This window comes from Numenius arquata, chromosome 17, assembly GCF_964106895.1.
Source record: "Numenius arquata chromosome 17, bNumArq3.hap1.1, whole genome shotgun sequence".
In the NCBI taxonomy this organism is placed as follows: domain Eukaryota; kingdom Metazoa; phylum Chordata; class Aves; order Charadriiformes; family Scolopacidae; genus Numenius; species Numenius arquata.
The window spans coordinates 9,929,189-9,955,692 of record NC_133592.1 but is presented as its reverse complement, the minus strand read 5'-3'; the positions used below and the strand labels follow the sequence as shown (position 1 = coordinate 9,955,692).

General features: G+C 43.0%; 2 protein-coding genes across 2 annotated transcripts in view; one reads left to right on the top strand and one right to left on the bottom strand.

Moving 5' to 3' along the window:
- B3GNTL1 (UDP-GlcNAc:betaGal beta-1,3-N-acetylglucosaminyltransferase like 1) overlaps positions 1-15,924 on the top strand; it is a 120,907-nt gene extending 104,983 nt beyond the window's left edge. Inside the window, exons 9-13 of the mRNA XM_074159955.1 lie at positions 802-937; positions 10,925-10,993; positions 12,035-12,109; positions 14,141-14,229; positions 15,120-15,924. Coding sequence (XP_074016056.1) covers positions 802-937; positions 10,925-10,993; positions 12,035-12,109; positions 14,141-14,221 — 361 coding nt within the window. The 3' untranslated portion in view covers positions 14,222-14,229; positions 15,120-15,924. The remainder of the gene's footprint in view (positions 1-801; positions 938-10,924; positions 10,994-12,034; positions 12,110-14,140; positions 14,230-15,119) is intronic.
- The window catches only part of TBCD (tubulin folding cofactor D), a 123,423-nt gene continuing 111,669 nt past the window's right edge, over positions 14,751-26,504 (bottom strand). The window contains exons 36-40 of the mRNA XM_074159952.1: positions 22,931-23,020; positions 21,895-21,982; positions 20,530-20,639; positions 17,537-17,621; positions 14,751-15,255 (exon numbers count right to left, since the gene is read on the bottom strand). Coding sequence (XP_074016053.1) covers positions 15,244-15,255; positions 17,537-17,621; positions 20,530-20,639; positions 21,895-21,982; positions 22,931-23,020 — 385 coding nt within the window. The 3' untranslated portion in view covers positions 14,751-15,243. The remainder of the gene's footprint in view (positions 15,256-17,536; positions 17,622-20,529; positions 20,640-21,894; positions 21,983-22,930; positions 23,021-26,504) is intronic.

The window sequence follows — 26,504 nt, the reverse complement described above, 5'->3', positions numbered from 1 at the left end:
AAAGCAATAATCTTCCTTTTTAGAAGTTAGCAGAAGCTCTAAAATTTCCAGTAAAGTGATCCTGGAGAAGTAGTTGACCTTCGTATTTCTTTCCTTTAACTTTCCTTCTGGGAATTTGGTATGCTCTAATGAACGTGGAAAAAGACAAGTGTCAAAAGATGCCAGCAGCAGCTCAAGCGTTGCAGCAGGAATGCAGCTTGTGGTCGCATTAGAAGAGATCTGCAATCAAATCCAAGATTCTTTTTTTTTTTTTTTTTTTTCTCCTCCATTAGTTGACGTGCCGGTGCACGGCCGTAGTCTTCAAACCAGCGTGGAAACTCTACCTGGGGTAACTGTTCTTCTTGGGTACGTTTACTTGTGTGTGAAGTTCTTTCCAAGTTATCGCACCACAGCCAGTGATGAAGTGCTAAGCAGGATTTGGCTGCGCTCAGAAATCGCACGCTGAAGTGAAGTGGGCTCTCTGGAGCTGACCAGTAATCCCAGCAAGAATCCATATGTCCTGGTGCCATGGTTTTCAAACCATAACTCAGGGATGTGAAGGAAAAATATAAATAAAAATACAAAATTCCTATAATTAAAATTTTAGAATTGGAAATTTTAGATGTTTTTGTATCATGTGTGAATCAGGTTGGTCAGGTTTATGTGTATGTGCGTATGTACATAAGCATATTGGTATATAATAATGCTAAAAGTGCTTTTGTGGTTGGACTCGATCTCAAAGGTCCCTTCCAACCATGAAGATTCTGTGATTCTGTGAAAAGTTTTAGGGCTCAAAATCCACCTTTTTCTCTAACTCTCTAGGGGAACCATCTGGAATCACCGAGTCAGGTTTCTTGAAGAAAGAGTCCTGAGCTCCTGGACATCGTTCACTATTTGGAATGCTGGCAAGCAAGGCAAGAAGCTCTACAGAAGCTTGTCACCAGCTAATCGGAAAAAGGTGAGCTGGTCAGAGCTGGGTGACATCTGGACAAAAACCCACTTTCTTCTCTTTGCGTGCCTCCTGGCTGCTTCTAACATAATGCAGCAAAATTCTCATGAGATACTGACCCCGAAGTACTAGTTGATGATTAGGGGAATTCTTAATGAATGGAAGTTGATGAATAGAGGAAATTCTCAATGTTCTGCATAATGTATTTCTTCTTTTTAGATATTGTATTATGCTATTTAGAGCATATGGTGTGTGTGCACCCATGTTCCTGCTTGCTGGTGACTTAGACACACTATAGAACTGTTCATGGCCCGCTGCTGCGTAACTACCAGCGTAGCAGCCAGGGACCCCGGGTGAGCAGAATAACTCTTTATTTGGGTGGTATAAAATGAACTGCCTTGTCCAGGATTATTCATACGCGTATAATATTTGCCCAAGTGGATGGTGAACCGCTCCCTCTCAGCTGCCGAGCAGCCTGGTTTGTGTTCCGAGGAGCAGTTGTACCGTAACTCCCTTTTGAAAAGCTTGTTTAAAAATAGAGATGGGTGCGGGGTGAAGAAGGGAGTAAAGACTATTGTACGTGAGTATCTAATTCAATTTACAATCAATGGAAATGTGGAGGTTACTTAGATCTGGCAATGGCAGATATTTCTCAGGAGAGATTTGTCTGAGGGTTTAAATACCTTACTTTTATAGCATTTTCTTCTGCATAATAACTTTTTGTTAGATAAAGGCTTCAGGGCTAATGTCAGATGGCTGTTTCTCATAAAGAGCCACAGAACATTCATTTTATTACCAAATGTGTTTTCTTTTCTTAAAAATATGGATGGGGAAGACAAAATGACAAATACATATATAAATCTGATTAATGTAGTGGTCCTTAGACCACACACATGTAAAAAGAAACTAGAAGAAATTTGTATAGTCGTAGTCAAAATTACTGAATAGACATGGGCGATGCTCACACGGTAAATACACAACACAAGAATTGAACCTGAATTTGGTACTGCAGTGCCATCCCTCTTTCATTGCCATCCCGGGGCAGGGGGTGAACTGTATGAAGAAAGATTTCCTCTCTTACGATGAAAGGCTGAGGGACTTGGGTCTTTTTAGTCTGGAGAAGAGAACACTGAGGGGGGATCTGATCAACGCCTATAAATACTTAAAGGGTGGGTGTCAAGAGGACTGGGCCGGTCTTCTTTCAGCGGTGCCCAGGGACAGGACAAGAGGAAATGGGCACAAACTTGAACATAAGAAGTTCCATCTAAACATGAGGAGGAACTTCTTTCCTTTGAGGGTGGCAGAGCCCTGGAACAGGCTGCCCAGAGAGGTGGTGGAGTCTCCTTCTCTGGAGACATTCAAAACCCACCTGGACACGTTCCTGTGCAGCCTGCTCTGGGTGGACCTGCTCTGGCAGGGGGTTGGACTGGGTGATCTCTTGAGGTCCCTTCCAACCCCATATCATTCTGTGATTCTGTAAATGCGACGTGTCTCCAATCAGTTACTTCATCCCAAGAGGACAGAACCGTCCATTAACTGTGTTGCGTTGTCTTGGTCGTGCAGTGCCTTGTGCGCGTGTCTTTGGGGGGATTATGAAAATATTCTCTTCTATTGGTATTTTGCAGAGCATTTTGTGAATTCCACTGACTTACTAGCAACTGTTGCACTCTTCTGTCTGCAAAATTATGAGAATTAGAAAATAAGTTCCAGGGGAAGAGATGGCAGCTTGTCTGGTAGAACCATGCAAGCAGGGATTTTTGAGATGTTACGGAAAAAACAGGCTGTTGTTTTTGTAGCAGTATCTCACCATCTTAGGTGCTGGATTTTTGTTTTGGTTTGTTCTTTAGCTTTTTTTTTTTGTGTGTGTGCCAAGCCAAAATGGAGATTGAGATTAAGATAGAGCACCTCTCTAGCTTTGGGTCATGTTTGCCACCTTCTTCTGTAGGTGACTCATTCAGGACTTCACATCCTGTTGAGCAAACACAATGATAATTTGAAGATGCCACTGCAGAGGCGATAAAAAGGGCAAAAGTAATATTGGTGTTTAGTTGCCATTTTTCTGCCAAAGAACTAAAGCTCACCTCTCCTTTGGTAAGAACAACCCCCGCTCCCCAGTATCGTAGCACTGATGGTGTGGTTCTAATTAACTGGCTCTTGCCGTTCTTTCCAGCTGACCTTTCCGTACCGTTTGCTTTGGCAGTGGTGCAGGCCATGATGCTATTTCGCTTCTGTCAAGGTTACAGTTGCACATATTCCAATATGCTTTGGTTTGATATTGAAATATTGCATTGAGCATTAACCCGTTAATTACTGGCTACTACACCAGACACGTTTAGCCAGCTCAGACGCCAGATGCAATTGCACGCGCCAAGAATGACTCATTTTGCAAATGTACTGCTGAGAACTGCTGCTAAAATGCAGTCACAGTCTGAACCTTAATACCTTAGAGAGACTAATCAAACTTTATCCACTGTCTGACACGTTTTCTGAAGTATTCAGAGGCTTTCTCAAAACCCAATGAAGATAAATAGCTTTGGAAAGTGACTGGTATCATCCATACATGAGAGCAGAGGCCTGGCTTTTAGATAACACTAATTTCATCAGAAATAAGCTATCTGTGGTGCTTAAAGCACTGGTTCTGGGTAGTCATTCAGGCTCGTTATGATTGCTATTGTAACCTCCTTGCTTTCCCAAAACTGAGATCCAAGTTCATCCATCTCAGTCAGAACTGAAGCTTAAACGATACCCTAATGTTTGATAGTAAGTCATTGGCAAAAGGCTGTAGCAGGAGTTAAAGCATCGCACTTCTCCGAGTGCTAATCAAAGGATTACGCTGCTGGAGTTTCAGGAAATAAATTTCATAAAATTTGCAGTAGGTAATTCATGGCAGTTTTCATTTTCTTCAAAATTAATAACAGTAAAAGAAGGCTTGTTAAACTCCATGTTACACTTCTCAAAAATCCTTCAGGTATTTTGTGACTAATCTTCGACTCTTGCCAAAGACTCTAAAATCCCATATGAACAAAGGTTGTAAATAGTTGTTGCCTCGTCCTTTCCAGCCCTAAAAACAATAAAGTACTTTTCCTGTCTCACTCATTAAAGACTACCTTAATAAGATTTAAGCTTTCATATATTCTGTTACTTATGAGAACACTAGAGATTCAGTATCATTTTGGTTCGACAAGTAGAATCTAGCGTTGTCTTGTAAATGGAGGTCCTGGGATATGAATTAATCAATTATGTAAAATAGACACCTTTAAAATACAATTCCAAAAGCCCTGTGAGACAAACTATGATGTATTACATCAGTACAATTACCATTTTCTCCTCTGAAGGTCCAGTTGTGCAAAACAATGTGATCTTAAAAGGTGTAATACCCTTTGAAATGCAGGTAATATTGCTAAAATAAGCTGTGTAATTTAATTAAGGTCTATAATTTAACTGTCTAAATTTAATTTCAGTTGCGTTTAGACTCTTGAAAATTTGACCTGGGCTCTGTTTCAGTGTTGTGGCATCCTTTTCTTGAGATTCAGAATTTCGTTAGGTGTCATGGGACTGATCTCGGTTGGAAAGTGGAGTCACAACAGGGGTGTTTTTCTAACTTGGCACTAAGTACCTGTAGAAAATTTGGGACATGAATAAACAGTAACACACACACACACTCCCCAAAAAACCAAGCCACAACCTATTACATACCGCTTGTTGTTTTGGTTTTTTTTTTAATTGTGAAAAAAACTAAACTTTATTAAATCTTGTGGAAGAGAATTAATTAGTTTGAACTGTTGAGCTTTAGGCATGTAAGGAAAAATCTTTTAAAAAAAAAAAAATGTTTCTAGTATTTTTAGAACCTGATAAACAAAGCAGTTGTATTTCTTACACTGTCTGGGTTATTGTGGGATGTTTGAAAAGTATAAACGTGTTACATGCCGAACAGCAGCGTTTCTTAGAAAACAACATTTTGGCAATTCCAGGAAGCAGCAGCCTGTGTATGTTCATACCCGCTCACAAATTGTGACTGTAGTTTGGAAAACAGTCTGAATTGGAATCATGGCTTTGTTAAAGGAGAAGAGGACACCTAAGCAACGTTCTCTCTTTCCCTGCAGACATCTGTATGGTGAATATTAAAATAATGCTTTGTCTCCAGAGAGTTCAGGCAAAAATCCAAGGCTCAGTATTTTTGCTAAATGGCAACACAAGAAAAAAATTATTCAACTCGTAGCTTTTTTTCATGAATTAATTACCAGGATCTCAGTATTCTTAGGGAAATTCTGTTTCCTGGCTGTCCCCTTCTTGATTCACACAGTTGACAGTGGTTCAGTATTAGCATTTCTGCAAGAATGAAGTCAAACAGACCTTTTTTTGTTTAAAACACATCCGTCTTGTCTATAATTTGCAGCTGAAGATGGAAACCAAATGTTTTTGGGATGCTACATACGCCTGGAGGGTTTCTGAGCTGTCTTGTCTGCTCTTTTATTCTCTGTCAAACTTTAACTAAAAGGAGAACTTGAGCATTAATATTTTGTGTCATTTCCGATAGCTGAAAATAGCGCTCCAGCGGCCAACAGAAAAGGAGGGGGCAAGGACCAAATAAGCATCAGCTAATTAGTGGCATGGAAACAGCACTAGCACTCAGCCAGCCCCTGAGGTTTCTCTGTGACAACCCTGTCTGCAAGTGGCAAACTTGAGATCTTCAAGAGTATTTTGTACACCCTTTTCCCCAGCTCGTTAACCATTTAAAATCATCTGTTCATTTCTCTTCACCTTTTTCTAAGAGTAACATCACCAAACCCCGTGCTTCACCCGCGCTCCTTCAGCTCGCTCACGAAGCCAGAAATGCTGAAGTTTGGTAGCATTTTAACTACTCTAAAGTATAGAAATGGCAGCGTGAGAGACTGAGGTGGGGACATGGAGAAGCAAAGAAACATAAATAAAGGGAAGAATCTTCCGCCTTGGCTGTGGAGCAAAAGCTAGAATGTGAAAGTGAGTTAAAAGAGAGCCCACAGACCAAGGAGAGGGAGATGAAGTTTGAAAGCTTCAGTTAAATACTTGGTCCAGTCCTGTTCAACATATTCATCAGTGACCTGGACGAGGGGACAGAGTGTTTCCTCAGTAAGTTCGCTGATGATACCAAGTTGGGTGGGGTGGGTGGCTGACACCCCAGAGGGCCGTGCTGCCATCCAGAGAGACCTGGACAGGCTGGAGAGCTGGGCAAGGAAGAACCTCATGAGGTTCAACAGGGAAAAGTGTAAGGTGCTACACCTGGGCAAGAAGAATGTCAGGCACCAATACAGGTTAGGCGTGGACCTGCTGGAGCCAAGCTCCGAAGAGAAAGATCTGGGAGTCCTGGTAGACAGCAAAATGACAATGAGCAAGCAGTGTGCTCTTGTGGCCAGGAAGGCCAACGGAATCCTGGGCTGTATAGGGAAGAGTGTGGCTAGTAGGTTGAGGGAAGTCATTCTCCCCCTCTACTCTGCACTGGTGAGGCCACAACTGGAGTATTGCATCCAGTTCTGGGCTCCCCAATTCAAGAGGGATAGGGAACTACTGGAAAGAGTCCAGCGTAGGGCAACAAAGATGATTAGGGGATTGGAGCATCTCCCTTATGAAGAAAGGCTGAGAGAGCTGGGACTCTTTAGTCTGGAGAAGAGAAGGCTGAGGGGAGACCTTATTAATGCCTATAAGTATCTCAAGGGTGGGTTGAAGGAGGAGGGAGCCAGACTCTTTTCAGTGGTTCCCAGTGACAGGACGAGGGGCAACGGGCACAAGTTGGAACATAGGAGGTTCCACTCAAACATGAGAAAGAATTTCTTCACGGTGAGGGTGACAGAGCCCTGGAACAGGCTGCCCAGGGAGGTTGTGGAGTCCCCTTCTTTGGAGATTTTCAAGACCCGCCTGGATGCAGCCCTGAGTAGCATTCTCTAAGCAATCCTGCTTCAGCAGGGGAGTTGGACTAGATGATCTATACGGCCCCTTCCAACTCTAAAAAAATTCAGTGAAATTCAGTTAAATCCAGGTGTAAACCATCCTAAAATGACATGGGGTAAAATAGAGGCTTCTTTTTGGACCATAGCGAATACTTTCTGCTGAGATACGGCGGGGAAATCTCTCTGCTGCTTCCGTTCGGGACGACGGGCTTTTTGAGGTGGGTGGTGTCAGTGCAGAGGCTTCTGCACCTGAGAAGTTCCTGCCCAACTCCTGTAGCTACTGCTCTGGAGAAACGGGCACGTGCAGCTCCTTCCAACGCTGTTACCTGTAAAGGCAGTTGCTTGTAATAAGGGAAACTTTGTACGTGTGATATTTCGGAGCTTATTTTGCATGTTGGATTCTGGCATTAAAACTCTCTTGAGCAGCTCTGTTACGTGTGAGAGGGAAAATGCTGTTGACTTTAATGGAACAGTGGCTTTAAATGGGGTCCTGAAATGTGGGCTTGGAGTGTAAAGGTACCCCCAGGTGCTGTCGTGGCTGTAATGCGGAAGAGGTGAAATAAAAGCAGCACCTCGGGACTGAAAACCACTCGATTCGCTGCTGGCTTCATGGTTCCCTTGTGTTGTACTGGGAGATGTTTATGCCCCTGAATGTCTCTTCTTCTGTTTGTCGTTAACTGTATCTATTTAAACTTGCACTATAATGCTCTCAGTTGCTTTGTTTTGACATGAATGGCCAAAATTGATTTAACTTTAGTGGAGCTGTGTATTAACATGCTTCTGAGGCTTTATATAAGTATGAATGAAAGAATTATAAATAGAAGAATCAACAGGGTCACTAGAAGGTTAAAAGGGCTGAAGGATTGCAGGAGATGTGGAGAGAATGCAGTAGGGAAGATCCGCTCATGGAGGATTTTGCGGAGTTTGCAGGTTGTCTTTTTAAAGATAAATTTTATGAGACCAATTGATGAGGAGGGAGAGGAGACGATGTGCAGGTGACCATTTATCAAAAGGGTTCTCCATGTGTTCTGTCGTGCTCTACAAAGTTACTCACTCTCCCTTGTAGAACTTGCTTCCAGAATTTGCTGTGATTACCTTTTGGTGCTTTCTGTAATTGATGATTACAGACCCGAAGCAAACCACAGCTGAAAATAAGAGGAGGGAATAAAATGCTATGAAGATCATCCACCATCAAAGGACATTATTAGGTTGATGAAATATTTCAGGTTTTCCATTAGGATATGTGAGTGGAATGGGAAGTGTAAGGGAACATCCTCCGCAGCAGCCAACAAGTCAGGTATGGAACAAGCTATTAATTGTGTAATAATAGCACGGCTCAAACTGCAGATAATGACGCTGCGCCCCAAGGCACTCGTGGTGACTTGCGAGGCTGTAGGTTGGAGCAGGATGAATCTGCTGCCCATTAATCTCCCTTTGCCACGGGGAGGTCTGATCGTCCTCACGCAGCGGCTGTTTATGGAGTGAACCAGCCAGAGAAGTGCTTTTGTCTTCCCCAGCAGAGATTTTTTTTTTTTTTTTTTGAGTATCTTATCTTTTCAGCCACATAAACTTTCTCTTATGAGGGAGAAAGCAATTTCTCCTTTTTCCCTTACACCGTTGTTTATGTTGCCATCCATATTTATAAAAATCACTTACCGTAATTACGCAGCTTGTAGGTGAGACACCGAGCTGTCTCTGCCAGGTTTTAGCTGAGAGAAATAGCAGTCTTTTTTCTTTGTTTTGCAATTATGCAGATTTCCGTATAAATGATGTTCAAAACAAAAATATGTAATCATTCATATATTTTCTTCAAACTGACGTGTGATCTGAGGACTGTGTGAGCTTCGGTGGGGTCAGATTGCCAGAGGCATTGCAAAAGAGCCACTTCGCTAGAAGGAGGGGGGGGAAGAACCCAACTGGAGACTGCTTTATAGCTTTATAATTCATAGGTTCCTCCCTGGGAGACACGAGTTCACGTACGGAGAGATGGTTTTCATAAAAGATAGAAGAAGGAAGCCCATTAATGGAGGAAAATAAATAGGTAACTCTGGGTTCATCGTAATAGCATAAAGTAAACAGTTCATTCAGGCCTGATGCCGTGAGTTCCTGTAGGATAAACAACTGGGCCTAAGTCCTGTATTTAGACTCCAGACACAGATTTTCTTTAATTGGAAAATAAATAGCGTGTGTCAGAAAAATAGTCGACTTGTATTTTGGCCACCCACATGGTGCACAGTCTGGCAGAAAAATTGCCCATTCAAGTCTGACCTGCTTTCTAATAGTGTAAATATCAGCTTTAAGCTGGCTGAATCCATTGGAAATTATACATGGGGTACCTTAGTGGTAACTCAAAAAAAGGTTGGAGGCCTTTCCAGCTTCCAGGGGCCCTTTGTCCCAGGGTTCCCTGTCGCGCGGTGTTTCCCCGGCTGTTACCGGGAGTCTGCCTGTGGTTACTCGGCCAAAGGCAGTTTGCAGAATTTTCTAGACACATCAGTACGAGTCACGGCACAGGATGAGAGCAGCGTTAGGATTGTTGGCAAACTAGGGCTCCAGGGACTCTCTCTGGCGCTCTAACACCATGCGTTAACGCGGAGGCAGAATTTCACTTCACCTTAAGTGAAAAGTTTTAGTGGTTTGTGTTGGTTTTTAAAATCTACAGGAGTATAAGCAGCTGAAAAAAAGAGCTTGAATTATTGGGAGATGAGTCAATGCATCGAACTGTATTTACTCCCAGAGCTCCGCAGGGTTGACAGCGAAGACGCATCCGGGTAAATTGTGTTCCTAATGATCCCAGCTTCTAGGACAGTGAAACGTTAGTGGTGGAACTGAGATTTGCAGAATATTGGAGAATTTTAAAGGTGGTTAACACAGAACGGAAAGGACACAGCTAAGGAATCTCTCTCTCCACAGTGGCTTCTACTCGCTTCCCTTCATATATATATATATATATATGTATGTATGTGTGTATATAGAATATACATAAGAATGCAGAAGTCCAACGCTATGACACCAACGCTCTCGTGTCGGTGTTTTCCTCTGCACCAACAGAATGAGGTCACTTTAGGTAAAAGAAAAAAACCTTAATCACAGGAGGAAAATGCGTGAGAGGGTTGGAGACACAGAAAGCAGCCAGCTTTTTGCAGCCTTCTCAAACTTAATAAATTAATAAACAGCTGTTTGGCTTTTCAGATTTTCTCAGCAGTAGGTGGTGTTAATCAATTTTTAATGCAACAATAAAAAAGATAGGAAGACTGCTATCCAGCTTCCACCAGAACAATCGATTTCTGCAAGACCTTGACTATCGTAACCGTTCTGCTTCAGCGTAAGAGCTCTGTGTAGATAATACGAACGGATCCAGTGGAAGTCAGAGGAAGACACAGCTATGTATATTCTAAAATGTCTTTGAAAATATCGGTGCCAGCCTGACGGTTCAAAAATGAGGCCACTGCGTATTTGGGATTGCAGGCATTTATCGTGCCTGCATATTTAATGAGGAATGCAAATAAAAAACCATCCGAAATATTTGGCAACTGGGGCTGCAAATAACGTTTCCATAACTACAGCGAGAATAACCAAGACGAAGCAGCAATTATATGTGTTTATGCACCACCTCAGCCGAAATTTTCCGAGTTCCCAGAGTTGGTGTGTTAGAGTTGAGGCTGGTGTGGGCAGAGCACCCGGAGCCGTGGCGCAGCGCTGCGGGACGGGCTGTGCATCCTCTGCTCTGAGCGTCCGGTGGAAGCGCCAAAACGCGGAGCCGAGTCTCTGGCTTTAGGTTACGTGGTGTATCGCAGAGACTGAAGCTGATGTTTACTCTGTCACAGTCAGTAGCTTCGGTCACCTGTTCTCGTGTTTGTACAAACGTCATGTGCCTGCAGAGAACTGCAGAACGCGCCCACCTCCTTAAGATACACCCAGAAAGGATTTATTAGATTTTTTTAAGGTGCGTTGCCCCGTTCCCGTGCCCGTTCACACCGGGAGTGTTACTGACGTGGACGCACTATGGGTGAGATACCTGCTGGGAGCAAAGAATGGGGTTGAAACGCTCTGATGCTCTGTTCTGTTTTGCCAGGTGACCGCGTTTTGTGATGTTGACGAAAAGAAAATAACAAAAGGATTCTACACCTACGAGGAATCGGAGGTTAGTTACAAGCACTCTTGCGTTCTTTACCGTGATCTGGAGTGTTCTGGGAAACGCGATGAAAGAACACAGCACTGCTCTTAATATTGTGTAGCCACTCGTTGGGGTAAGGAGCCCATGAGAGCAGGCTGAGTCGCTGGGGATCGATACTGGAGTGGGAACTGCGGCCCTCGCGCTCCCCGGGGTCAGTTTAGAACGATAAAAATAGATAGACTCTGCCAGGATTCTGATGACGGGGTAAAACATAGTCTTCACTGACAGTTTTTTCTCAGAAGTGAGAGTAGAATTTGGACCGTGATGGATAAAAGTCAAATATCCATTAAAATAAATAAGGCTTCTGTGATTAATTGTGACCAATTAATTGTAACCTATCCGTGTTGTGGTTACACTGTATCTGAATCAAACTTCGATAGGTTCCTTGGGAGCCTAAAACTGTAGGCAGCTACATTTTATTCCCTAGACAAGGAAGCATGATACTTAGATGGCAATAAACAAACCATATAGGAAAAAAAAAAAGTTGTCTTGTTGCACTATTAATTTCATGACAGCAATTAGCTCAAGACCTGGAGTAAAGTTTTGTCCGGATTCAGTCCCTACAGCAGTTGGTGAGAGACAGCTCTTGGTTTCGCTGGGCGTTGGGGCAGATCCTGTGAGCACAGAGGTCCCTGAGCGTGGTTTGACACCGGGGTTCGGCCAGTCTGACTTGTTTGGGAAAGGGCTAAAAGTAGAGCCTGGAGGTAAGGAAGCAGCAGTGGAGAAGATGAGCGAGACCTTCTCCTTTCAGCAGCAGAAAGCTCTGCCTTCAGCCCTGGTGTAAAGTGTGACTTCCTTCAAAGAAAGACAATTGTATTGAAAGATTATGGTAAGAAAGTAAGGGGTACTTCAGATGCCTGGCAAAGTAATGAGTGGAAGCGTGTGACCAGCTGCACTATTTAGCACGAGGTCTCAAGATTTTTTTCCCATTTAATGTTTAGTAACCCCTAAAACTAAGCTAACGGGTAACGCTGTGCCTCTGCTGAAATCTGCTGCCTTTTCCTGCAGGAGAGACCAAAACCAAAAATTCCAGTATGTCACTTCAGAGACGCAACTCCACCGTTCATCATCTGCGTGAAGCTGGTGAGTACCTGCTTTGTGTGCAAAATCGGCATTTGCTCCTTAGGAAAACAGATTTCTGTTTACTGCAGTAGCTTTTCTCATGTATGGGATAACACAGAAGGTTTAAAGCAAAAGAGCAAATACATTCTATTTGCAAATGCTACTAAAAGAGTCTCTAACTGTAACTAAAACCTGTAGCTACATCTAAACACCGACATTGTAAGGCCGCGCTAGAGCTGTTCAAGGACTGAGGAGCTGAATCTCATCTGGTGCACTCCGCTTTTAACTGAGCGCTCCCAACTTTACGATCAGCTCTGAGATCATAACTCTGAGTTGTAAAACCAGACGGGAAGTACCTTAGGGCATTATCATGTACTGTTGGTTGATAAACTCTTGGATAAGCCACTAATATTACAACTAATTTAATTTTTCATTCTACATACAATGGTGGGTGGGAGTCCCCAGACAAAACATCTGTGCAACCTGTTATAAAGCACATTTAATTTGTGAAGCCCTTACAATGAGACTATTATACAACATCTTGCCTGAGCACTCCGGTCCATGACTCCAGTTGTTATTTCCGTGCGTTTTTCCACTCGTGGCCACTCAGCATTTTCTACTTGCTGGTCACGGAACGCTACGGGCCATAGTGTGGTTTCAGTAATATGCAATATTTTCCTTGGAAATACTATTCGACCTGCTTGAAACAGTTTCAGAGCTTGTAAAGCTGATGCTAAAGTCTATCTTGGAAGCAGCTCCCTTTTTAGGAGAATTTAAGGAATTCAGTAGCCATTTGTATGGAGCCGTATCTCTGGAAGCTGCAGGCGAGTTCTCTCCAAGTCCTTCCCACCCCGTGACTGAAGTGCGCAGTTGGCTGTGGGGAAGGTTGGGGTTAAAAGAGAGGTTATGAATGACCCGTATTTTCAGCCGATTTAGGAGAAGTGGCTTTACCCAGCTCTGCGCGTCGGGTCTCGCAGCGAACAAACACCCAAAGGGACATCCCTTGTGCAGCAGCTACAGCCGGGTGTGTGGAACCGCTGGAAGTTTATGTAAGGCAGAATCAGCTGCAGATCCTCTTAGCTAATTTCTTAAACAAAAGTCATTAACAAATTCCTAAACATCCCAGACTTCCAAATGTAGCTGCTTTATTTACCAAAATCAGTTCACCCCCGTCCTGAAGAAGCAGAAAGTGTCCTGGGGCCTTATTTCATTCATTTGGCAGTTCGTGGTAGGGATTATTTTTAGTTTTGATACTGACGAAAACCTGCACATTTATACACAGCTCTAAGAGGGTAATTTTGAGGATTAGATGTGTTTATTAAGTGGGGTGTTTGCAAGAAAGGACTCCTCTGGCCCTGTACTGGGAGCAGGGGTCGCTTATCTATTTTTTCAGGCAGCTTGTCCCATGCTGAAATTCCAGTGTCCAAGTGCTCCCAATCAAAGGGATTGTTATTTTTCTCTCAGTAATCAAACCAGTTCGATTGTATAAAGTTTTCTGTAAATTTACTGTTGGGCAGTTACTGTAGACCCCGCCTTGTTCTGTCTCCCCGGTCTGTGCTCTGGGAATGAAAGGTTTGGTGTTAACTCTCCCGCTTAATTTAGCATCTGGGCTCTTTTATATATGTATTTTTTAACCCTTCTCTGGAGCAGGTTGATTTTCCGCAAGGTAAGTGCAACCGACTTGTACCCTGTGTCCTAACGTGGGAAATGGTGGGTTTATGGACTCGTCAGTGGCGGCTGAAGGCCATCACTAAGCCATCATCAAGGCTTATGTTTCTGTGTCGAATTCCCTGCTGACATGACGGACCAGTGACAGTTTGGGATCTTGAATGAATTGCGAAACTAGGACTTAGTCCTTCAAATTAATTTGAACACTGAGTTTTCACCACACATTTAATTTTTGAATGGAAACATTTCTGAGCCTTGGTTTATTTCTGTTTGATTCTGCAACGGGGCTCTCTCCTGTGGTCTAAAGAACCAAATTACCAAAACCTGTTACAACCTGAAATGAGTTTCTCGGGTCGATCTAATTCTCTTTCTCTTCCGGCACAGGATTTGACAGGTGGAGCCTTTGAAACAAACCTGAACATGCTGAACTTGAGGGAAGGGAGGGATTATTATCACTTCAACTAAACCCCAAGGTGAGTGAGGCAGCGCTGCTGAAGGTGTGTTACCCTCTGCAGAGCTGGGTGTAGGAAGACCAAAGCGTCCAGAGGTTTAGCATTCTTTAGTAATTTGTGCTAATCATTAAATTAATCTTTGTGCTGAGTAACTCAAATTGTCATAGATGTGTGTGTGTGTATACACACACAGAGCTCTGCTGTTCCACTTGAAGTGCTGGGACAGAGGGATATGTAATTAGAACCATCAACTAACACAGTCTAATTAGAATATCGTGTTGCCTGTGCATTTGTCCTCCCCATCACATTATTCTTACTAGAGATAAATGTTAGAGCTATTTCATTTTATAGTCAATAAGAAATGGTCTAAATTCCTAGCAGTTGCTTGAAGTACTGAGTCACCTCTGTGCTCTTCAAGCAAAAAAAGTGAAGTTTCAGTCCTTAAAGCTGGTTTACCACAAAGACGTTTGCTTGAATTCTTTATCTAAAGAGCTACTGAGAGGCTGGGACTTTGGCTGAAGTGAAACCTGGATTTTTTTGTTCAACTACGAGATGGAAACGACAGCCTTATCCACAGAGACGCTTTGGGAAGTTTTCATTATCACTAAGCGTTGTCATTTTTAATGCTGAAAAACAATTCTTTTAAAGAGACTAATGCAGCAAGTCGGGTGTAACACTCCGTGTGTGTACAGCAAAGCACAGGCCGAAGGGCTCCGCTCGGAGCTGTAGAAACCAGAACATCCAAAAAAAAGCCAGGTCAGTTGTGACAGAGTATGAAAAGAAACCGCCATCTTGTGGCTACAGATAATGACCCTAAAACCCGAAAACGTAATGAATCTTTAGTTGCCTTCACACGGTGTATCTGCACGATGCTTCAGGATGTAACCTCCGCCTCTTGTTTGGTTGAACAGAGCGCTTGGCAGCCCGCGCCGAGAACCCGGTTTGTCCGGATGCGGCAGCACAAACTCCTCCCGTCCCAGCGGCGCCCGGACCAGGAGCTTGGACTCACACCCAGCGACCAGCCCCGCGGCTGCCTCACGCCGAGCTCTGCCGAGAGAGAGAGAACAGGAGAGGGGCCGTGGAGCAGCACATACCGCTGTCAGACAGCATCCCATTTACGTAATTAAGTAAACTATGTGGAGAGGAAAACACAGACTTACAGAGCTGTAATATTTACAGTCATTTTTAACACCTCAATTTTTAACTACCCTTCAGCAAATGGTATTTGTACAAGTTTTAAAGGAATTTTAAGTGTTGATTTGATATGAAATTAAGTTCATTCACCTTTTCACAATGTTAGGCTCGGCTTGCTCTATTGTGTCCCCTCTGTTCTCAGGGTGTGTTTGCTCCGGAGGAGCAGAGCGTCGCGTGCTCTTGTGTGAGCACAAACTGGTGGCCACTGGGGATACCTGTGCTGGTGGGAAAAGTCCTTCAAGTCCAGCGAGTGGCACTGGGGTGAGCTCCAGCAGCATCGGGGCAGGTGCAGGCTTAGCTTTTGGCTAAATGTTGTACTATTTGCTTACGTTAAAAGAGGAGGAAAAGGTGAAGCTCCAAATTCAGCCACGGAACTTCCAGATTTCCCGATGCTATTTGTGACAGTTCCATCTGAAATGCCCACATGGATATTTGGCTATTTATTATTCTTCTGTTTATATCAGAGAGTTTTCTCCTCACTTGTCGGGCTGCTCTCAGCCTCCAATAATTAAGGAGTTGAAGTAAGTTTGAGATCAGTGAATTCATCTTGTAACGTCTTCATTTTGAACACGTCATCTCTAGTGGGTGACTAGACAACCTTGTAACAGCGACGCTCGGGTCAACTTCTGCTGTAAAAAGAATGCCTTGTACGGGCCAGGGGTTGAAATTCTTGGTTTCCAAAATTACAAATATATTAGTTGCAGGTTTCTTAAAATTGTACTAAAAGCAGAAAAACTGCAGAACTGTCTGGGTAAGAACAGGAAGATGAGCAGAAAGAACTGCTGTGGGGTCAGCAGGGGGTCTTTGAAACTTATTCATAGACATCTTGAGTATTAGTCTGCTGAACAATTTTTAAAATACACTTTTAAAAAAAATATATATTTTTTTATATCAATGACAGGTCAAAACACAGGATCTACTTATTAGGAAGCAGCTTCAGTGTAAAGGATTATGAGATATCCCACAGGAGGAACTGGCTGACCCCAGAGACTTAAATAATGTAACGTCACAAAGGGCCAGTCCCACGAGCACTTTAAAATGCCATTAGTGACCGTCACCTTTGGGTGCTCTGGAGGAGGAAATACTCAGTGAGTTTCAGCCACCGACGCTGCAGCTGTGGGAAAGGGCAATGCAATTCTGGAAGGGAACTGTGCAGGGCAACAAAAGAACACTTTCCATAATCCTAGCCATGAAAATAAACTTAATGATGTTCAAATTTCTTAGTGAGAAAATGAAAGGAATGAAAATCCACTCTTCTAGTGATGTTTCTGAATTCTAATTAAAAAGGACAAAACTTTCTGGAACTATGAAAGCAGAACAATAAAACTTACAAAGACCAAGAATAAATTGATAGACCACTATTTTTAAGCTCTGGAGTAGTTTAAGGAGTAGATGATACGCTGGGGATGCCTGTGGGAAGTAGCCTTGAGGCATCACGTGTTTTCACCTTGTCTTATATTACTCAAAATAAAAATAATTTTTCTTTGTAAATTGTCAAGTTAACACATGTTCTCTCCCAAACAGTAATAATTCAACCTCCTCATCTTTGGACAGAGAGGAAAGGAAGCTCTCAGAAACCCTTACCAAAGCACAGATTTCTCTAGTTCTGAAATTACTGAGCAGATGGGAAGTCCCAAACTATCAGCAGCAACATGAAATGGGAGCTAGATACGGATCTAGTGTCTGTCTTCTTATCGGTGTATTAACGTTTAGATTACATTCTTCCTAGGATCCCGTGGCTTTGCACAACCACAGGATAATTTTGTTGGTGAAATTGACTGGGAGGTTTTTATCCTTTTTTCTTTCCCCGGAAAGGGCAGACGAACGGTTTTTGAAACATCCGTAGTGTATTATTTCATTCTTGTGTTTTCTCCCAGTAAGATGTCACACCACGAGTCAGGAACGTTTTCAGGCAACGAGACTGGAAGGGCTTAAGACAACCACCGTCAGCAGCTCCGTGTGCTCTGCTGTCAGCTGGGAGGCCGTTCCTCGTGCTGTGCATCGATACATTCACAAACCAGTGAAGAACGGCCCCTGTCACACACAGGTACGGGGTAGATTTGGGGGAACAACTGGCCATTACTTTGTTTCTTTAACCGCCCCCCCCCCCCAGGAGCACATTTCCGTACTTTACCTTGGACACCAGCTGGGGTTTGGGCACTTTCATGAGGTCACAGAGATAGTTGCGTTTTTCTCTTACCACCGGCAATTCAGCTTCCCTGCGGGAAGAAACAGCCTCCAGTTAATTCAAAATTTAAACCCTGGAGTTGGCTACATACAGACAACGTCTTACACCACCCATTGTATTGTTAAATTACAATGTATGCATCTACTTTCATATACATTTCAAATTGCAGAAGTGTTTGTTGGGTCAAATTTTAAGAACAGTGTAATGTTTTTGTACCATCTTAAGCCAGGAAAACATAAATGCACAGCAGGGCTTCAGAAGGCACAATTACTAGTAAAATATCTAAGACTATTATTCTAGGGTTTTGTGTTCAAAAAAAAAATCAAAACACATTTATTCGTATAAGCCTTTTGACTAGAAGTTCACTAATTTATTCTCTAAATTTATAGCTCCTTTTTGCTTTAGAAAAGGTCACACAAAGAATTTAAATAACAGTCCCTGGATTTGGAGAACGTTCTACCATCTATAGAAGCTTTCTCCTGAAACAGAAAATCCAAACCTAAAACTTCTGAGTCTTTTACAAAGTTTCTGAAATAGCACGACATCCGTGAGGTAACTTCCTCAAGAACTGTCAGTTACAAAAAGCCCCAAAATGCCAAAAATCCGCACAAACACCATTCTTCTTGCTGCTGGACAAAACCCCGCTCCGACCGGAATGCTGTGGGACTGCTGGTGCCACCAACTCAGTACATTTCTTTTGGTTTTCTTAAGTAACAGCTGTAAATGGGCTATTGGAGATGTGACTGACACATAAACAGAGCCCGAAACTACAGCAAAAAATCAAAAAAAAACCCTGAACTTTTTTTTTTGTGTTCATATACTTTGGACAATTTGTCACATTTAATACTGGAAACCTTCCTGTAGCTAAACAAAAGTTTTTATTCATAGCGTAATTTGTTTAAATTCCAAATTACACAATTATATGATAAACTCTTTGTAGTTCCAACAAGGACCAAACATGCGTGTGCCAGTAATTAGCATCTTCCCCAAATATTAATTCTCATCTGGCTTCCTGCTGTTAATGCTTATTGTAATCCCGAATTTGCTCATGTACTGTGCTCGGGTTAGCGCTGAGAGAGCTTGACAGTAACAAGCAGCTCCCTCTGACACTCAGCAATGACTTCAAGTATCTTCTTTTGTAAACAGTTCAAATCTAGCAAGATAAAACAATTAAGTTTTAAGTAAATGAGCTGCTCTTCTTTAATCATAGCGCAGTGGCCATACTGCAACGGGGAACTCGGAGCAGGCCCTGAGCTGAGACTAAAGCATGCAGCCAGTGACACCTCGGAAATGACAAGGTGAAAAGAGAATGCTGGGTTTTCTGAAGTGGTTTTTAGGAAGTATTTTGCTTTGGTTTAATAACCCATTTACGAGTAGAGCTGAACGACCACTGCTTTTTCTGTAGCAGTTTGGTGCGTACCACGTCTAATTGTGCTACTGTAAACATCCCTCTGAAGCTCTGATCTAACCCTGCTCGGTTGTTTCTCTTAACAAATTCTTTCTGTGACTTCTGAGGGAGCCTGCCCTTAAATTCAGATTTCACCAGCCGGCCCTGACTCGCACCGAGCACAGCACGAAGCATCAGTGTTCAGCTGAGCAAGTCGTTTGAACAACGGGCAGCGATTTAACAACTGGTGATAACCAGTTCTTGGAATCTGAGACTGTTACTCTAAATTTGTACTGGAAAATTCAGAAAAATAGCAGCAGCCACCCCCTACAATGACCAACTTAGTTTTCTTTTTCCAAATACAAAGTTATTTAAGCTCAAGCGCAGAAATAAAATAGAAATTAAATGAAAGTTAAATAATGTAAGCATACAGACTGAAAATATGTAAACTACAACCTTCAAGCGTATTTGTTCTTTGAACATGTCTGCGTTCATTTTATTTCCATGAAATGTCAATGAAGACAAAAAGCCATTATTGAATATAACGACTAAATAAATTGTATATATATTTTGTATGTCTGTCTATTGTCATGGGTTAACTGTGACTGCTGCTTGAGGCGGTGTTGGGCTGGCAGACCCATAACCCAAAAATGTTCAACAGGGCAGCACAACTAACAAACTAATTAGTATCTTAAAACGCTATATTTCCTAAAACATCGGAGGTGTACGGTCTTTATAAACTTTTCCAGGGGACCACAATGCACAATGCTAAAATTTGCAGAAGAGGCAAAAGTAGTGCCCAAATTCTGGGGAGTATCCTCCCCCTGCCACCTCCCGGGTGCCAACAGAAGGAGTCCCTCCTGCCCCACAAAGACACCTTGCTCTGGTGAACGTTGAAGAGACCCGGTTCCCCCCGCGCTTGGGAGAAGCAGAGGTTACAGGTAACAGTAGGTAAAAAAAAAAAAAAAAAAATTATATAAAAGCGGTTGTTTAATTCCTGCGATCATATGCTTGGGAAATGTCTAAACTGTTCCAATTCAAAATATTTGCTTGAATACAACGTTTGTATCAGTTTGAGCAATTACATTTCATGGGAGATTTGAGCTGTTCTGCTCATTCTGTTGTTTTCCAGCTTGCAGAGATCCTTCCTTTCCCAAAATCCTGCCAGTGCTCATAAATGCCAAGAAACTGCCTGTGCAGTTGAAGTTTGACTGTTTGCACAGCCCAGTCTCTCTCTCTGCTTCATGGACGATTTCCAACATCTCCTCCCTTTTTATGTTTTTAGAAAAATGCAGATATTTTACTTTATCTAGTGGTGATTTTGTACATACCCCTTCCAGCAGGACAATATACCAGAGAGTTCTTTAAAACACAAGAATTCTTTTCAGCAATGCTTTTCTGGCCTAGCAGCAATAAATAGCTGAAAACACGGCATCATTTCTTACAGCTCCCTTCCCAGCAGCTGTCAGAGGCATCGGCTTTTTTTTTTTTAACTTCAATGATACAGAATTTATTTCGGCTCTTATTAGTATCCGGCAATAAATTCACTCACCAGTTGGTATCGCTGAGTATGGTCATAACCTCATCCATGATGGCAGGATCCACCACGTCGCTGTAGGTGATGAGCATTTCGTAAACTTGACTGGCCGTTGTTTTCCGGATCTGGGAGGAAGAGGCACCGTTAGGAAAGTATCCGGAGTCCTGCAGGGAAGAGCCCAGTGCCAGTACTGGTTCTCCACACATTTTGTGGTGGGCGCTTTGTAATACTCAGAACTACAGCCTGTCCTCGCCTCCGACAGCGATTTGCTGCAGGGAGGGACTTCATTTCTGCACCTCAAGGAAATGGATGCTACTCCCATCGGTCTATTTTCACTCAGTTTTGCAGAATTTCAGATTAAGGTCTGGCCCCCGCAGGGAGCGAATTCAAGTGTTTGAGAATGGCCCAACCAGAGCATTTCTTGAGCCAAAGTCTGGCTCTCACTTTGGTTGCTGTAGGCCCCCAAACCCGATGGGTTTCCCAGTCTGGAGAGTGTAAGAGTCAGCAAAACTCAGTAAAAAACTGTTGGGAGATAGATGGTGATGGGAGTCACGGTGGCTTTTTCCACTCTTGGTTTCTGGAGGCAGTTAATTTGCAAGTATTTTTCCCAGAGCACCGTTCAGTGGTGATACTGGTGTGTGCACTAGGCTGGTTTCTGCAGCACAATGCGTAGAACTATACTAAAGGGAAGGCAGTAAAATTGCAACAAAACCAAATTCTGGGGTTTTTTCAAGAAAGCCTGATGATAACCAAAGGAAGGCAAAGAATGTGTAGGGCTATTTCTGGAGTAGTAATGCCAAATTATATTGACTCAGCTGTAAAAACAAAATGTACATATTATGTAAAATACCAGTAAAAGATGAAATTGGAATGATCTCTCTTCAGTTCTTACATTGTGCCCTTCCTGCAAAGGATTCTTCACGTAGCAAGTGCACACAACAGGGAAACGGCTGGAATAAAGATCTCAAGTACCAAGCTTTGCTGAGTACCAGATGATCTTAACCTTACCAAAAAGTAATCGGCAAATGTAGTCAATGTTAGAATAAACCACCAGTGTTGGTTTGCACTGGCCGGACACTGGGCTTTCCGTGTGTTTTCAAAGCACTTCAAGCCCTCACGGGTTTGCACGTTCTTTTACGTGCCCCTGCAATTACTTCTGCAGCCCTGGCTTCTCCTGCACCCCTCGAGTACAGATGAAGCGTCCTGGGCTGCAGCAGCCACTGACCTTCCCAGGTGCCACCTTCTACCCTAAAATAAAACCTATTGTATACACGAATATCTGTGAAAAAGAATCCTGCTTTAATGCACTGAAAATTATTTTTTACTGGTAAAGTGTATTAAATAATCCATTTGATAATATACAACGTCTTCAATACTTACTACAGGAAATGGATGGCAAAGGAGGAGAAACAGCTGAAATAAAACTTTCTCTCTCATGTCTCCTTGAAATTGAATGAGGCCACAAAACCTAGGACATGTGAGAAAAAAAAAAGAACTTGTGTAATATTTGTGTTATAACTGCAAAAGTGCGTTTTGAGGATCAGAATGAAAATGTATCAGACAGAAGGGCGGGAGGGGAAGCTTTCCCACCCCCAGGAAATCTCAGTTCTAAGTGCTGTGGGAAAGCCAACAGGGAGGGTGAGAGCACTGGAATCCTGAAGGGTTCCTGAGCTGCCCCACAGCCAAGCCAAGGACAGACAGGGATTTACAGCACCCAGCTCCGAGCACCAAACCCAGCTCCGAGTCCAGCTCCGGCAAAGACCACAACAGCCAGGGTGGGCTCCAAGTGAAAGACATTAGAAATACGGGCTACGTCTCATTTTAGGCTTTCTTGCACTCTTAAAATATTGCCAATAAAGAAATGAAAGTCAATAAAAGCACTGCTTGACATCGTTACACCTGAATAATTTTGCCAAGTTTCTGGCAGCGAACCTTGGTTCAGGCTTTGCAATGCTTTCTCTCCCCGCCCGGGGCTGTCTTTCCCGACCGGCAGAGGCTGGGTTTCCCCTCGCTGCCGGCTGAGCTGAGGGCTCTTACCCTAAAGCCAGACACTAAATTCGCAGGTGTTTTCAGCTCTTTCTGGCGCACATGTAAGATCTAATCAATTATAGACAGTTTGCATTGGCACCGAGTCAAGCTCTCTACGAGCGAAAAAAAGCAAATGATTCACTGCATCTTTAACAATACCAACAGCATTTTAACAGCAGTTAAATTTTTATCAGATCCTTCGTATGTTTTCACCCCAACCACCCAGAAGTAAAAGAACGAACCTCACCACCTCATATTACATACGTTTGTATGCGTTTTTCACACGAAGTAGCCCTGGTTGTTACACCTAGTATGTATGTCCTGTACTTGCATTGTCTACACTTCTTTTTATAAGCAGAGAAAAGATGACTTTATTTCAGCAACTCACACTCCTATGCTGGAGCGAAGCTTCCGGATGTCTTTGGATCGTTTGATCTCTTCTTTACAGAGGGTGAGTAACTTCACGGAAAAGGGATGGCTGAAAATGGGAGAGAGGAGAAAAAAAAAAGATAAGCAATGGATTTCAGTAGAATTTTGAACACAGGTAATGATTGTAAAGGTGCCAAATTAACATTCAAAGGAAAGGAAAGACACGATGGTACTTGCTTCTGCCACAAGAGCACACTCTGCTTCAGGTGGACCTTTGGTAAAGACACCAAGGAGTTTGGCCACCACGTTACTGGATTTCTATTTTTTTTTTGAAGGGAAGAGATTAGTATTAATTATTTACATTGCTACTACCTGTATGCTGAGGTATGAACTACATTTATCCAAACTAATTGAGTATATGTATAATTGGCTAGTCATGGCTTGTGTTTACAACACGGCGTCGTACGATCAGAAATACTATGGCAGGAATTCAAATATTCTACAGCCAAATAAAAATCATTTTGTCTATTTATCATGGTGGTGCCTTGGTCGTTCCCTACGGTCTTCAACCAACCTTTACATAAAAGGGGATGAATGTTGTTCTTAAGTACTCCAGCATTTCACAGCCCGAATTCCTTCGGTGATTCCAGACAACGTAATTAAACACAGGGCTTACAGTTCTGTTAAGTGTATGAGGCCTGAAGCCATCTTTAAATATATTTAGCAAATTCTTTTCCTTTTCCACACAGTCTGGGAAAGGGAAACGTGCTTCTCACAGCTCTTTCCCAGACACTCATACAAACACAAGTATTGTTAGGATATTCCAAGGATCTATTAAGGAGAAGTAAAGAGGGAATATTGCTTTTATTTCAGTACAAATTATTTAATCTTTTACTTGCTACACTCAAAGCTGAAGTGCCATAGATGCAAAAGAAACTATTTCATATTTGTCTGGCAAGTGCAATTCCTTCTAGACTGTATAGTTTGGAAACCTCACTGTATTGTGTATGTAAAGAGGAAAGCAAAAATCCTAACGTTTATTCTCTGCTACCAGGAGTCAAAGCTGGGGCTAAAAACTACTCGAAAAAGCTGTGTAGTGTAATCTGTTGAAAACCAGAACATTTAAAACAAAAGGTTTATAGGAGTGACAAGATGTTTTGTTAAGTTAATGCACCTCGTTATATATAGTTTTCCAGACAAGAGTTAGTGTTTTTTAATTACTTGTAAAAAAATTCTTAACAAGATCCTGGCATATATTGGCAAATATTGACTTGGTTAAAAAAACCCAAACAACAAACCATGGACCCATTAAGCTAAAGAATGCTGTCTACAGCTGCCTCAATATTGTCCAGAAAACCACATTAAGAGAGTAAATAAAATTGCCAGGTTTTCAACGTTGCTATTGGGGCTTCCTAAGACACCTTCAGAGCTGACAGTGGCTTTTGGGACCAAAAAGTCTGAGGGGGCTGATTTAAAATACCTCCATTAGATGCTGAAAGAGCAAGGTCCTTGTCCCCCGTTGCCTGCAGTCACCTCAGCAGGGATGCCCCATTTTAAGGTGTACAATGGGCACGGAGGAGCCACATCAGGAGGATGACAGACACCTGCATGACTCTGTCTGTGCGTGTGTCTATGGACATTGAATTGTCCAGATGAAGGAAGAGCCTATCTGCTCTCTTACTATTTAGAGGAGGTATGTTTTTTCTTATCTTGGTGAAATTTCTCCTCCTCCCACCCCCGATTACACACAGACACTGTGTAGACAATTACAATACCTGCAATGCACGCCTGGCTTTCAGCACAGACCAACAGCAATATAGCGAATTAGGTGAGATTTAAATTGGTTGAACCCCGTGGACGTGGCTGAGAAGTATAGCAACACAGAGACCAATTGGAGCAAGAGCATCTGGAATAAATTTAATACACATAACCTTATGTGCAGCTTTCTGTGTTTAAAACAGACGCACTTTCCTTTCTGTCATTTGCCAATTTCACATTTGTAATAACTAAACCTAACCTATGTGTGATCTCAAATGACTCAAATAGCTTGGCCTCTTTAAAGGAAATTGAGAAAATTCCTTCTCCTGTGTGGGCACGGTGCCAGCAGAAACAGAGTCGGCACGTGGGGAAAAGGGATCAGTCTAAAGTCTTTACATTATGTAAATTGGGCGCACTCAGTACTGCAAAAAGGCGCCGGCTTTTTCCTCCTAAAGGTGACCAGAGTGTCAACAGTTCACCCCAACAGTTCACCTCACCTCACGTGGGGTGGCCATGAAACCAGAGGACAGCCATTGCCGTGCTCTTTATGGTTTATTGAGCAACAGCAGTATAATTGCTTTAAAAAAACTCCACAGCAGCATGTAATACATAGAGATCATTAGTCTGAGATCATGGGGAAAGTGTTAGATCCTGAATTGCCATTCAAAGGCTGTTCTGCTCACACGGTACCAAGTATGAGCCTGATGTTATGATGATACCTTGGAAGGAACGAGCAGTATCGCTGGGCTCTCTGTGGCCTGAGCATCTCCGGTGATCGTTCACTCACCAGACCAGCGGAACGACTCCTGCAGCTACAGTAGCCATCACCAGAAAACAATGCTCCAGTGCCAGTTTTGCCAGTGGGTTTGGTTCACTCTCTTTGATTGTCCCTCTCCCTTGTCCCACTATCAGCGAGGAGCTGACAGTTACCACTATTTTGTAAGAGTAGCCATCAGTGAGCTTAAAAAAAGCCCAATATGCTCTGCTTTATTTATCGCAGCTGTTTCAAGCAGGTCGCCCTTTGCCTCCAGCAGTCTCTCTAATCAATTAACAGTCGCTACATTATTATAAATACAGCTCCGCAAATTCACAATGGACACTGAGATGAAATCACGAGGTTTTGGGTTGTGAGAAGAACTTACATTTCATCTGGGAACTCCGTCGCTGCGTGTGGTGGGAGGAAACGGCAGGTGACTGATGCTGCACTTTCACCCACGCTTCGGCCAGCGTACACCTGCGCTGCTGCCAGAAGACAGGGTTTTCCCCCACTTCCCTCCTTATTTTGGCACAATTTGTGAGCACACAGCAGAGCAGATCGAGGCACGACTGCAATCTCACTTTTACCAGAGGAAGGGTGTTTTAAACCTGGAACAGTTCTCTAATGCCACTTCCCGTGTAGATACAACCCATTCCTGCCAGTTCAAGGGAGGGGAACTCTCAGGTTTATGCCAGCTTAAGACAAGTAGGAAGTAATGGCCTCAAAAATGGGAGGCAGAGCTTTTCTTTTCAAACTATAGATTCAAACTAAGCCAAGCACAACAACAACAAAAAAAGCTGCCTCTGACTGCCTTTTGCTGACCCTGGTGATAGTAGGGGTGATTCATTTCCAGCACAGGTATGTACCCTACACTTTGCCTCCCAGCTGGCAGCTTCAGCAGGGCCCTGGCACGGAAACGACCCACAAGTGACAAACGAACCTCACGTTAAACAGCATCACAACAACAGCAGAGAAACAGCCAGTGCTCCACCTGCCCTCCTGCACAGAGATCGCGAGACCAGCCATAGAGAGAGCTTCCCGAACGCTGAAATTCATCTACAGAAATGTCAAGCTGCGT